Source organism: Alligator mississippiensis, chromosome 3 (genome assembly GCF_030867095.1).
Source record: "Alligator mississippiensis isolate rAllMis1 chromosome 3, rAllMis1, whole genome shotgun sequence".
In the NCBI taxonomy this organism is placed as follows: domain Eukaryota; kingdom Metazoa; phylum Chordata; order Crocodylia; family Alligatoridae; genus Alligator; species Alligator mississippiensis.
Window position 1 is genome coordinate 211,284,721 of NC_081826.1, and position 13,010 is coordinate 211,297,730.

The 13,010-nt window shown below is 43.8% G+C and overlaps 1 protein-coding gene across 1 annotated transcript; it reads left to right on the forward strand.

The window, feature by feature from the left end:
- Positions 1 to 10,197: 10,197 nt before the first annotated feature.
- On the forward strand, positions 10,198 to 12,041 carry GADD45G (growth arrest and DNA damage inducible gamma). Its single transcript, XM_006262680.4, has 4 exons — positions 10,198 to 10,368; positions 10,485 to 10,586; positions 10,712 to 10,925; positions 11,317 to 12,041. The coding sequence occupies exons 1-4, from the start codon at positions 10,316 to 10,318 to the stop codon at positions 11,425 to 11,427; spliced, it is 480 nt and encodes a 159-aa protein (XP_006262742.1). The 5' UTR covers positions 10,198 to 10,315; the 3' UTR covers positions 11,428 to 12,041.
- Positions 12,042 to 13,010: the final 969 nt, after the last annotated feature.

The window sequence follows — 13,010 nt, forward strand, 5'->3', positions numbered from 1 at the left end:
CAGCAGGTGGCAGGGAGATGGAAAGCAGTTGTACCAGGGTCTGTGAACCCCTGGCTTGGCTGGTTGCCAGTGGTAGATGCACAAATGCCTCAGGGTATACAGCAGGGAAGAGGCCGGAGCTGTGCTGCCACAACAAGGATTGGGCCCCTCATGGTTCCCCTGCCATCTGCCCCTGGCACACCAACATCTTATAAGTTGAGGTTGTGGGGTTTTTTGATACTCTGCCCAGAAACATTGCTGACCCCGGCTATAAACCATCTATAAAGATGAATTGCCTGAATCTGCTGACTGTCTGGGTTTGACTTTCCCCATCAATTCTTCATTCACTGGGTGGCTAAAATTATTTAGGATATTCACTAGGATGAATTACAGCTCAGGGATCTATAAAAATGACTGAAACAAGGGCTCTATTTTCATGGCTAGCTGCAGTAGTTGCCTTCTTATATCTCTCTCTGTATATCTAATTGAAGTCATCCAACACTATTTCAACATAATGGAACACCAGGATGTTCTTCTTCTATGAACATTAAATTTTGAACAGGACAGTAAAATGTTCTTGCAGATGTAGCTTTTCTGGTGTTTGCACAGCTTCCTTTTGAGGTCAGCTGGAGAAATATTACTTGTAGTGTGTGCAATGTTAAATAAAGGAAAAGCTGCTACAAAAAGTTTTGCTTTGTTGAGTGCTTTTTTCAGTTAAAATCACTACCTGCCCATGTATGTGGGCCATTGTTACTGGCAGCTGGTGAATCTATAGTTAAAATGCACCAGTGCAGAGTGAGCTGTGCCAGCCATTGCTAACCTCCCCAAGTAAAGAGAATGAAAACAAAGTAATATTATTGGGAATATGTGACTCAAAGCCAAGTCCTCAAAGGCAGCCTGAGCTTAGTCTGAAAAAATGAAGGGGCTGTCCTCTTCAGAACATCTGTGCAGTAGGTCAGGGAGAGAGACTTACAAGGTACAGGGCCTGTTAAGAGAGAAGCCTAAGCGGAGAAGCCTGGTGGGTGCCAAATCTGGGTAGGAGGATTGTTAAGGACTGAAAGGAGGGTTAGAAAGAAGGGGAACCCCTGATAAAAGACTGTAAAGAGTCTTGAGCCTAGGGAGAGGCACTAAAAGGGCTAATTGATTCTGGTGAAAAGCAATGGAAGGGCCAGAAATAGCATGATGTTGGGAAAGTGTCAGATGTGTAGGAGAAAGGAAACTGCAACAATGGTAAGGCTCAATGTTAGACCCTTGCAAAGACCGAGGAATCAAGAAATAAAAAAATAGAACTCTTACATAGCATGGCTTATTCTGTCTGATTCTATTGCCATTTAAGCTAATAGCACAACAGAATTGGGCCCTCAAATTAGCATCAGGCTGTTCATGGCATGTGTCTCCCTTAAACAAGCCAACTGCCAATCTTGCTCTGAAATTTCTGCTTAAAGTCATCATTACAACACTCAGTGAATAAAGGACCTGTGTTTTGCAAGGTGCTAATGCTGATGCTCAGGTGCTGGGCATAGCTCCTGGATTAGGTTGCAACATTTGAGTCTCATGCAAAACTCAGCATTGACAGTTAGCTTTCCCTTCAAGAGAATTAAGTCCTCAATTTTCTGTGCAACAATTAAGTAGAATTGTGCACAAAACTTACGAGATTCTCTTCTTTAAAAACAAAAAAACCTCACACACCCAAGTTACTAAAAACGAATAACAGTGGGTGCATCTACATGTGTATTTTACTGTGGAGTAGACTATTTAGCTCCATGGTAAAGCATCACCGTCTACATGTGCTGGTATCAGGGTGCAGTGAAGTAATTAACTGCTGTAAGATAGTACTGTTGGAGACCGTACTATTGTATGGTGGAGTAATTTACTGCACTGAAACATATGTCTAGATGGTGACCATGGATGTAAATTGTTCCCAGTCGGCCTGCTCCTTCCCAGATCACATCACTGCTGTCCCGGGTTCACATGTAGACACAACAACCAGGAACAGTTGACTCTGGCTTAAACTGCTCCAGAATTTATTGCTCTGCATTATTGCATGTGTAGATGTACCCAGTATTTCCAATATTTATTTGTATGGTTAGTGGCTTGCCATATCTTTTGTCTAAAGTGTTTATGCATAATGTTTCCCTTTCAAGACACTTGCAAAATGTTAATACTGCTTGAGTGGATTATTATATTAGTTGTAAATATACATGGAATATAACTGAAAATGAATAAAAAGGCAGTGGCCACAAAAATAAATCCTACCTTGACTTAATTGTGGAGCCTTTTATTTCTAGATAGGGATGAATTTGGCTCTTATTTATACCAGTGTCCAGTTGGATCCAGTCAGGTATAATCAATGCATGGGGTGTAGCTGAGAAGAAAACTGAGCCCAACAAACAGATGTGTGTGTTTGTGAGTACACACAAAAGATAGCAATGAGTATTTGAAAAAAGATGGGGAAGGTTGATAAAAGAATCTTGCAACCTGTGAAGGGGCTCAGCAGAAAGATAAGTGTTACTATGACAGGCATATTGGACAGATGGACAGATATGGACCAAACAGAATAACTTCTGCTACCTGTTGTTGTTAGTATAAATGGCAAAATTTAGCAGAGTTATTCCGATAACCATGAGAAGCATCCAGGGGCTTTATGCTTTTAGTTTATAAGTTATGGAGTATCTCCTAGCAATCTCAAGCACGCTCTCCAAATTTGTCATGGCACTATTGCTGTCCTAGATATGGAATAGGAAAGGGGAAAATGATAGTTACAACTAATCAGAGCCTTTGTTCAGTGCCATTATATAGAATTGTTCTTGAAATGAAAAAAAAGCTTAATTTACTGTATCTGATGGGTTTTTTGTTTGTTTTTTAAAGAGACATCTCTGTATTTTGCACATTTAAGGGCACAGAGAGATGACACATTTGTACTTGTATCAAAAGGCAGCAATCGGTGATGGAAATGCCTAAATCAGAGTAATTGTACATATTCCAGCATAAAACTATCCCTTATAGAATCATGGATAAAACATCACTGCTGTAAGTGACATTGGTTTAAATGTTATTTGTTTGTGCCCATCCTGGGGCAGCTGTTTATTAAGTTAAATAGGCAATTACCTCCTCCCTGACCAGGAGGAAAAATAATAGCAGCTTACTGCATGCAGCTACCTCAGGACAGCTACACATCTGCCCTTTCAAAATTAATTGTGCTTTTGTATGCATGTCTTCTTATTATTGTCCTTAATATTTGAACTTCAACGTGGAAGAAATTATTGGTTCTGGTTATTTTAGTGGGTTTTAGTCGAGAGATTACTCTTCTGTGTTATGAATGCACTATTTTTTTCTCTCCACAAGAGGTCAGCCTATAGTTGTGAATCCTGCACTTAATTACAAAAATGACTTATGTCTATGTTGTAATCCAGTGGTTTTTTAACTGGGGTCCATAAGATGCTTTTAGGGGTGTTGCAATGTAGGCACCTGCTGCTGCTGTGGCCAGGTGGAACTGCACAGCCAGATAAACCCTAAGCAGGAGGGAATGCCCAGTCCTGCTGCAGCCCTTCCTGGTCAGATCCTCCATGCTTATCCTGGAAACAGGTGCACAGGGCAGGTGGAATTGTCCCACATGCCTCTGTTTCCAAAAGAAGTGTGGGGGTGGTTTTTATTCAAAACTTGTCTCTTGTGCTATGAAAAATGATTGGGTTTAATCTGGTTCTGCATGAATGCTATCAACTGTAATAGTACAGTCCATTTATTCATGTCTAAATATTTGGCCCTGTGGGCCAAATGAGTAGCACAGGACTGGACCACAGGCTGGATTGGGCCCTGTGCCCAGGACCATGCGCTGCAGGCCCGCACACCAAAATCTGAACTATTCCACTGCCACCCAGCGCCCCCCCCCCCCCCCCATGCTTGGGTTGGGGCCCTGGACCCTGCACCACCTCCACCCAACCACACGTGTGGATAACAGCCTCTGGGGCCCCATGCCACTTACGCCCAGTGCCCGATGCAGGGATTGGCTTTGGGTATATGCTACCTCTGCTGGATGCCATGTGCTGGGAACGGGGCCCTGGGGCCCTATGCTGCCTCTGCTCAGCCCTCCTTGCCAGGATCAGGCTCCATGCCACCCTACATGCTAGATCTAATCCTTAGGGCCATGGCCCATTGGGGCTCCCCACAGACTGGGGGTTGCGTACTCCTGCTCTCTCTAAAGCTTCAAGCCCTCAACTGTTGATTCCATGGAGATCTATTGCTCCTCCTCAGTACATCACATGTAGTGAAAAATACTTCTACGTTTTATTTATATAATTGCAAGTTCTGGTAGGGGGACAGTAGTGTAGGGGTGGGCAATCAGCCCTGGACCACTGACTGCGAGCGGGTGCAAGAAGGTTATTTGCCACTACTGCCAGCCTGCTCGCTACAGACTCTGTCACTGCTGGCCAGGTCACAGAAATTGCTTGTTACACCTCTGGGTGCAAGGGAGGGGGCTGAGGGTAGGTGGGAATGGACTGATAATATTGACTTTGCAAAGTACACAGTTGTAACTATTTGTAGTTGTAGTTATGAATTGCTGTTAGGTGCTGAGAATAATTAGAACCCTGAAGATAATTTGTGTCCAAAGAAGCTTGAATATGTCCAAGGTTAAAGTGAACCTGGAGGATGTGACTTAAACTCACAAAAGCAGCATATTCAGAATCCTTGTTCTATACTTAACCTGCTCAAGTTATGCTGTAAAGTGAAAATGATGTGTGGTCTTTTTCTTACAAAGTTTAATTAAAACCAACAGGGGAGTGACAAGGATATGATAGAATCATGAATGAAGGACTGGGGCCAGGCTTTGTTAAAACTTTTTTTTAAAACTAGACATTAAAGGTGGCATCGGCATGGCCTTTCAAAACTGAACAGTCTGAATCCTGGTGGAGCTTAACCCTTTCACCTTTGGTTCATATTGTCCCTCTGCATATCTTCTATGCCGGCTTTCTTTCCTTTGCCCCACTTCCAAGCTGTTTCTTCCTTCCTCCCCATCTGGCTTTTACACTGCACTTCTGTGTTACTTTGTTCAGAGTACATGAGTTGGCTGTATAGAGAAAAGGACTGAAATCCTAATCTGTCTCCTAACCACTGACACTAATTCCTCAGCAAATGTTCTTAATTCATTTCACTCCACTGCAAATACTACACAAAAATGTGGCAAGGAAATGCAATGCAAAAACTGGAAGTCCTAGTTTTAATGGTTCCCTCTGACCCAGCAGACCATAGCAGCAGTCTGGGGACACTCTTGTCTTATGTACCATATGTGCTATAGTACCCAAGAACAATGGAATGAATTGAGAACCATGAGGGTAGGAGGCCTTTAAGTATCTGGATGTCAAAACAGTAATGTTTTGGTATTTTAATGTGTGTGCAGACGCACACAATTAAAAAAAAAAATCAATTGGAAATAATAAGGGACACTTGGAAGATTGAATATGTGCAGATACACCATTTCAGTAACTGCGTACCCAAATACATACACTTTTTTTGTTCTAGATTACTTTAACCAATCCAGATGTGTTAAATTATTGTCTATTCCTTTTCTTCCCCTCCCTCCAGCATGCGTGTGCACGCACGCATGCACGCACACATGCACGCATGCACACACAAGCTTCGTGATAAGTCAAAGTTCATTAAAATTGTGATTACAGTCATCAGATTGCAAAGCACTGCATGAGTTTAGAACTTTCTGGCCCCATTTACATGAGACGTTTACTATGTAGTAGCTAGTTATGACTGTGCAGTAGTGTTGCGTGGCATGAACTGTGACATGATGCTACTGCGCACTAATAACAAGCTACCACCATGCAGTCAGTATCATCAGGAAGCCACGTGGGGATACCACTGCGCAGTAATGCCGGTTATTGCATAGTCATTCAGTACTTGGGTATGCAAGTACTAAATGACTGCGCAGTAACAACTGCACAGTCAGCATCTCGTGTAGATGTGGCCTTTTGCTACTTTACTACACTTGGAGACTGGAATTCACTATAAGCAGGCCCAGTTTACCTATATACAGAAGTAACAAGCACCTTTTACTTAAGCCATCCTCACTAATTGAATATGAAACTTGCAGCCACTGCTAAAACCAGAGGTTATTCTTGTAAAATGTAAATGGTGCTTACATTCGCAGAGTGCATGTCTGCGTACACCAGAGCTAAATTTGGCCTATTATCACTTTCCAGATAAGTAAACAAAAACAAATTATGATTTGTTCGAGACAGTCCACAGTAGGGGCAGGATTATTACACAGATGTTCCTGGCTTCTAGGCTATGCACATTGTATTAAATCAAATATAAACAAATTATTTGTTGGGGAAAAAAAAAATTTAAAATATTCTAGATCAGTCCTATTTACTTTTGAGTTCTTGGTATTACTTGAAAAATGCTCTGAGGAAAGATTCAGGTATATCTGGTACATGCTGTTATACATCTAGTATATTTTGTATCTGGTGTATACCTGGTATATCAATTAAACAGCAATTCTATAGGAAACTATTGCTGGAGCTTGAAGTTCAGGAACCGACCTATAGCTTAAAAAATCTGGAAATTTTGAGGCCATTAGATTTGCATACTGATGGTGTTGTGTTTGCAACAATAGTAGGAATTAGAAATAAAAGTAAGAGGGTATGTGACAAACTCGAAACCTGTTCAGCTTGAGGAAAACTTCAGCAACAATGGTATGTAGAAAAGCTGAAACTTCTGTATGGACAGGTGAGATTTAGCTCACATCACTTGTGTGATAAGAGAAGCAGGACTGTCTAGTCAAGACAATGCTTGATCTAGGATTTCCAAATAAAATACTGAAAAGGACCTTTTCTGTGGTCTGGATCTTCATACCTTAAGACTTGTAAAGAAAGGCTCTGTGGTAATGGGATACAGAGCCTTTTGTTTCTTGCCTGCTGGATCAAGTCCAGTCCAAGTTAGTAGCGGATAGAAGTCATTAACTGATGATGGCCCTCTCATGGCCTATATAAAGTGAACTGATGCTGGGATCAGTCCACTTTTTAGGAGACAGCTATCCGTGTAACAAACACAGAGGAGATGCCAGTAAGTGAACAGACACAGGGACCAAACTATTCTCTATTCTTTAAACCTGGGATGTCATGGGGAGTCTGTAAAATCTGCACGTCTTTGCCAGTTCTGTATGGATAAATACAAAGCTTCAGAATTTAATTAAGTCAGTCCTGTCTTATTCACCCTAAATTCATTTGGAAACATTCTAGCACCTCAAATTGACCTCTTTTCAAACTGGATGCATATAAAAGCAAGTTATTTATTTATTTATTTTACCAAATCTATGCCCCAGTCATAGGATCCAAGAACTGGAAAGGACCTCAAGGGTCACTTGGACCAACCCCAATCAGAAATTTGAACATATCCAATTCTGTGAAGAGCAGCTTTTAAAACTGATTAGTCTCTCCCTTTAAATATCACAGCCCCAAACCTTTAAATAGAAAGTTACATAACTGATTTTCACTAACCAAAATGAATGAGGGTATATATACTGGAGTTAGTATAATATATGAAAAGAAATGTGTGTGTTGGGGGAAGGGGGTTGCAATATATGATTTAGGTGAATAACTAAAGCATGTTCTGAAAAATCTATATGAGCATCGTATCAGTTGTATTCCGCTTATCTAGGTAGCACAGGTGTCATACACTTACAAATAGCGGCTTCCATGCATTTAATAATTAACCCCGTGGTTTTCTTTTTTCCCCAGAAGAAAATAACTGTCTCCTTTTTTTGCTTAGGTAGCTATTACATCCTGAAGCCACAAGGTGGCAATTCAACTTTAATGTTGATTATTACCATTCTCCTAGAAAATGCAAATCTTAGGTGTGAAAAAACAGCTGTCCCTGTATTCTGTAAGGAGCACAGTGAATTAGACATCACCTTCAGAGAATTTGCTCATAGATTACAGCATCATTTATGTCCCTTACTGCGTTTGCCTACAGTGGCTCATTCCTTTTTCCAGTAAATCCTTCTGCTGCTTCTGCCCAGTGCTTCCAGCAAGGACAAGATGATACAATTCTCAGCAACGGAAGTTTAGGTGAGGTATTAGGAAAAACTCTCTCACTAACAGGGTAGTAAAGCACTGGAATAGGCTCCCCAGAAAGCGTGGTGATTGTGGAATCTCCATCTTTGGAGGTTTTTAAGACCTAGCTAGACAAAGCCTTGGCTGGGATGATCTAGTTGGGGATGGTCCTGCTTTGAGTAGGGGGTTGGACTAGATGACCTCCTGAAGTCCCTTCCAACCCTCATTTTCTGTGATTCTGATTTAGCAGCTGGTGTTTAAATGTCCAGTAGATAGCACTACTAGCCAGCATTACAATGCGGCCAAAGTAGAAGGTAGCAACAGGGATTTCAGGGGAAATGAACAATTAAACTCCATGAACGTAAATGACTTGCAGAGCTCATAAAACAGGAATCAGATTTTCAAGGTAAGCAGGTACATTTGGCCCAGCCTGAGCTCAGAAACCCAACCCTGCTACAAACTATGGCTACTTTTTTGGTGTCCACAAAAACCATCACACACTGTTGTACCTGGGTGGGGTGGAGATTTATTTGCATAGAGCAAACGGATAGATGGTCAGACTGGTATGGATTGTAGGAGTTTTTGCCTTGCTCTGTAGTGGTGGGGCACAGTGACCTACCCAAGACCTCTTGGGCATATATTGATATATTAATCGAAGCAGGACACTGGGTGCCCTGGTTCCCTGGCTTTACCTGTAGCAGGTTAGGGTGCTAGGCCTGTGTTGTGTCAGGGTTGACAGAAGTCTTACATAGTTTAGATTCTGGATTTATGGGATGGTTGGATAGGGATGATCCTGCCTCAGGCAGGAGGTTGGACCAGGTGACCTTTGTAGGTCCCTTCTTGCCCTACTCTCTCAGACTCATCCGTTTCCCTGCAGTTTCCTGAAAGATAAGGGTTAAAACAAAGGGGTAAATGATCAAGTCTTTAGCTTGGAGACGATCATTGCGTGCTCCCCAGGCCTCAACATTCAATTTCAATTGCCCCATGGAAGTGTGGGCAAGTGGAGACATTCATCTGCACCAACAGCTTGGACAGCACCAGAGAGTAAAGCGATTGTTTCCCCCTTGCTCCCCCCCTTGCAGCCCAGCAGCAAATCCCCACCCCAGTGGCAGGTGGACAGTGTTGCTATGAAGGGGAAAAAAAAAAAAAAAAGAATCCATTGTCTGAACTCCAAACTGCCACACGCCAGACCTCCGCCATTGTGCGCCCGCTATAGAGATGCAAAGCAGCAGCGTGTGCCATCCACAATCTGCTCCGTGCAGCGGCTCATTACTCATGCAGGCCCGGTGCCCTCCTTGCTCCAGGCTGCGGGGAGCATCTCGGCAGTGGGGCACAGGGGCAGTGAGGAAAAGAAAAGGGGGGAAAAAAAGTAATTAAAAAAGAAAAGAAGAAAACTAACCCCCCCCAAACCCACAAAATAAAATAAAGTCAATGTTAATAAAATAAAATGCAATGACACAAAAGAAAATGAAATGAAATACATAAAATAAAATATTATAAATATGATAAAAAACCAAGATGCACAGAAATAAAATAAATAAACTATTAAAAATAACTAAAATAAGCACTACTAAAAACAGTCATAAAGTAAACAATGAAATAATCAAAATGAAACAATGCAATAATAAAATGAAACAATCAAAATAAAAGTAACAAAATATAACAATGCAAGAATCAAAATGAAATAAGAAAGAAAAAGAATGAAATAATCAAAAGGTCAATAAGATAAACACAAAAAAATAAGACGATAAAATAAACAAAATAAAAAAAACAAAGAAAAAAATGTCAATAACTAAAAATCAAATAAGCAGCGTGCAAAGGAAAGGGGCAACACTTCCCCTCCCCCCGAGCAGAGATTTCTGTTTGTGGTGAAGCGCAGGCCCCTCTCCCCGGCCGTGCAGCGCGGCGGGCCGCGTGCAGGGTGCAGCTGGCCGGGCGGGTGCAGATGCGGCGCCCCCCGCGCGGCCCCGCAGTCTGCCCGGCAACACCCGCACCACAGCGGGACCCGCCGCCGTGTCAGCGCCCCCCACGTGGCCCCGCGGCACGAGCCGGCCCCGCCCCTCGCCTGCTTTGCATCAGAATACTCGGGCCTGCGGGCCAATCAGCGCCGCGGAGGCGCCCCCAGCTGCCGGGCGGCCTATAAAAGGAGGCGGCAGCGCTGCGGTAGCATCAGTGTGCTTGTGGGTGCCGAGCGCGGGCAGGGTAGGGGCGAGCGTAGCGGTCTGCGAGTGCCGCGTGTGGATACTACAGTCTGTGCCTGCGTCGGCAGCAGCATCATGACTCTGGAGGAAGTTCACGGGCAGGAGCCAGTGCCGGAGACGGCTGATAGGTGAGTGTCTGCTGGGGCTGGCACTGCGGAGCCTGTGGTTGGGGCTGCACTTGACTGGCTGGGGCTGACGTGCGGTTCAACTGGGCGCTGACCCCCTCCTTGTGCCTCTCTTGCAGGATGCAGGGTGCTGGCAAAGCCCTCCATGAGCTCCTGGTATCGGCGCAGCGGCGTAGCTGCCTCACGGCCGGCGTCTACGAGTCTGCTAAGCTGATGAATGTGTAAGTCTGCAGCCAGTGTCCTATTCCCCAGCCTGCCCATCTGTCCGTACAGCCACCTCCCTCCTTGCCTGGTGCGTGGAGCCTGGGGTTAATGGATGTCTGCCTCTCCCTTCCCCCCCCTGCAGGGATCCAGATAACGTGGCGTTTTGCGTGCTGGCCATGGATGAGGAGGACGAGGGGGACATTGCCCTGCAGATCCACTTCACTCTCATCCAAGCCTTCTGCTGCGAAAATGACATTGACATCGTGCGGCTTAATGACACCCCCAAGCTGGCCAAGATCCTGGGGCCTGGCGAGGAGGCGGGCGAGCCCAGAGACCTCCACTGCATCCTCATCATGGTGAGTGGCTGGGCTGGGTTTGTGGGTGCTGTGGGCATGGCTGCCCTCTGCAAGCAGCTTGGCATCTGCTCCATGGGTGCCCTTGGGGTGACACTAGTAAGTGCTTCTGCTGGAGACCCCTTCCCCAGTCTGAGAGGTGTGTGTGTGTGTGTGTGTGTGTGTGTGTGTGTGTTGGATACTTGTCTGATGCTACTTTAGCATGAATTTCCCCACCTCCCTGCAACTTGCCCCACAAAAAGCAAGGTCCTGCTTGTTCCCCTTGAAGGGGATGTGCCAATTTAAAGGGCTAAATCCACTCCTTTTGTGCCAGCATGCTCTCCCAGCTCAGTGCTGCTCTGAGGACCAGGAATGTGTTTACTCATGGAAGCTCTCCTTTTTTTTTCTATTGCAGAACCCCAATGGGGTTGCATGGAAGGATCCAGCCCTTGAAAAGCTGAACTTGTTTTGTGAGGAAAGCCGGAAGGTCAATGACTGGGTGCCCACAATCACCCTGCCGGAGTGATGAATATCCAGTGCACTAAGAAGGCTGAAACCTTTGTTGCATTCTTCTCATGGTGTTGGCTCACCCGGTGTGCAACAAGTTGCTGATTCTGTGGATTAGCTTGGTCAAGAGATCGGATTGAGTCGCTCGGACTGGCACCAAGCAGGCTCTTGTGGAGAGAAGAGGAGGATGGCTCGTGCCAGCAGGTTGGCCCCACTATGCAGTGGGGCTAGTGGAGGGGCTGGCATACTATGGAGCTGAAGGAAGTACTGCAAGTTTCCAGGAGCTGAAAAAACTGCAAGTTTCAGGGTCGAGTGGAACTGTTCCAGAAGGCAGGACAGAAGGTTGGGAATTGGACAAAAATCACATGGAAGGACTGGACAAAACAACATTGTAACTAGGAATTGTTGGCAATGTCTATGAAATATTAGGAGGAAAACTTTGATGGCCTAGTTAGAGACTTGTTACTGTGACGATACAAAGACTTTTATGCAGACTGTCTTGTACAGACTGACTTATCAGGCCTTTTGGCTACTTTGCAAAACTGGTTTGATTAATGCAATAATCATTTTTATTACTACTTATGCTGCTATTGAAGCATTTGTTTTTATAATAAACTGTTTTTTGACAAATAACTTCTGGTGTCTTGCTTACCTGGATAGGGAAAAGCTTTTGGAGATGACATGCATCCTTTTATATAATGTATATTTTCTCTTTCTACCCCCTTTCCAAATGCCTGTTCTCTGGCAGCTAATGCATGGAAATGTGCCTTTACTAGGAAAGACTCTTAGCTCTGAGAAAGTAGCTGATTTTAATTCAAAGCATGGCTCTTCAAAACTGATAATTTGACCTTTCACCCCTTTGCAACAGCTGCTTACCGCAACAGCTTGCAAGACTGAAGGGCTGCATGCTTAATGACCTTGTTTGTCATAGGTGGCTTCTACAGACGGTTTCTTTAGTAGAGTAGTCCAAGAAGACTTGGTTTCAGACTTCCTGGTGTTGCAAGCAGCTTGCTCTCTGAACAAAAAGCTTTGCATGTCTAATATCTACATGTATTTAACCACCTTACTGGGGGGGAAAAAAAAATCTTGTAGCAGCCATGTCTTTGCACTTACTCTCATCAATAACATTATTTCTGCATATGTGTCCTTTTAACATTTTTTGTGAATAGAAGTCAATAGGTAAATCTGAAACATTACAATTAGTGTCTGAATACAGGTTTCAGATATAATAGCTTGTCTGTCTGCCATATGCTGGAACAATAGAAGCTGTCATTCCCCAACCTGATTGTCTGAAACTTTAATTGCCTGGCAAAAACCAAATCAAGTGCAGAGAGAAATTGAGGAATTGCACATTTTTTTTTTTTAATGTAGTATAAACTTGGCTAACATGACTGAAATGAAAACAGCTTTCTCCTAATAGGGCTACCAGTGCACAATTATTTATAGTGTCTTAGTCAGTAGGGAGATGGAGATTGCCTGGGTGGCTGTACCTACTATCCCCAAAGCATGCAACCAAGTCTGTGCATGCTTTGCACAATGGAAGGGTACAGAAAAAGAAACTTAAAATAGACATGAATTGTGTGTCCTTTTAAAAGAAAACAC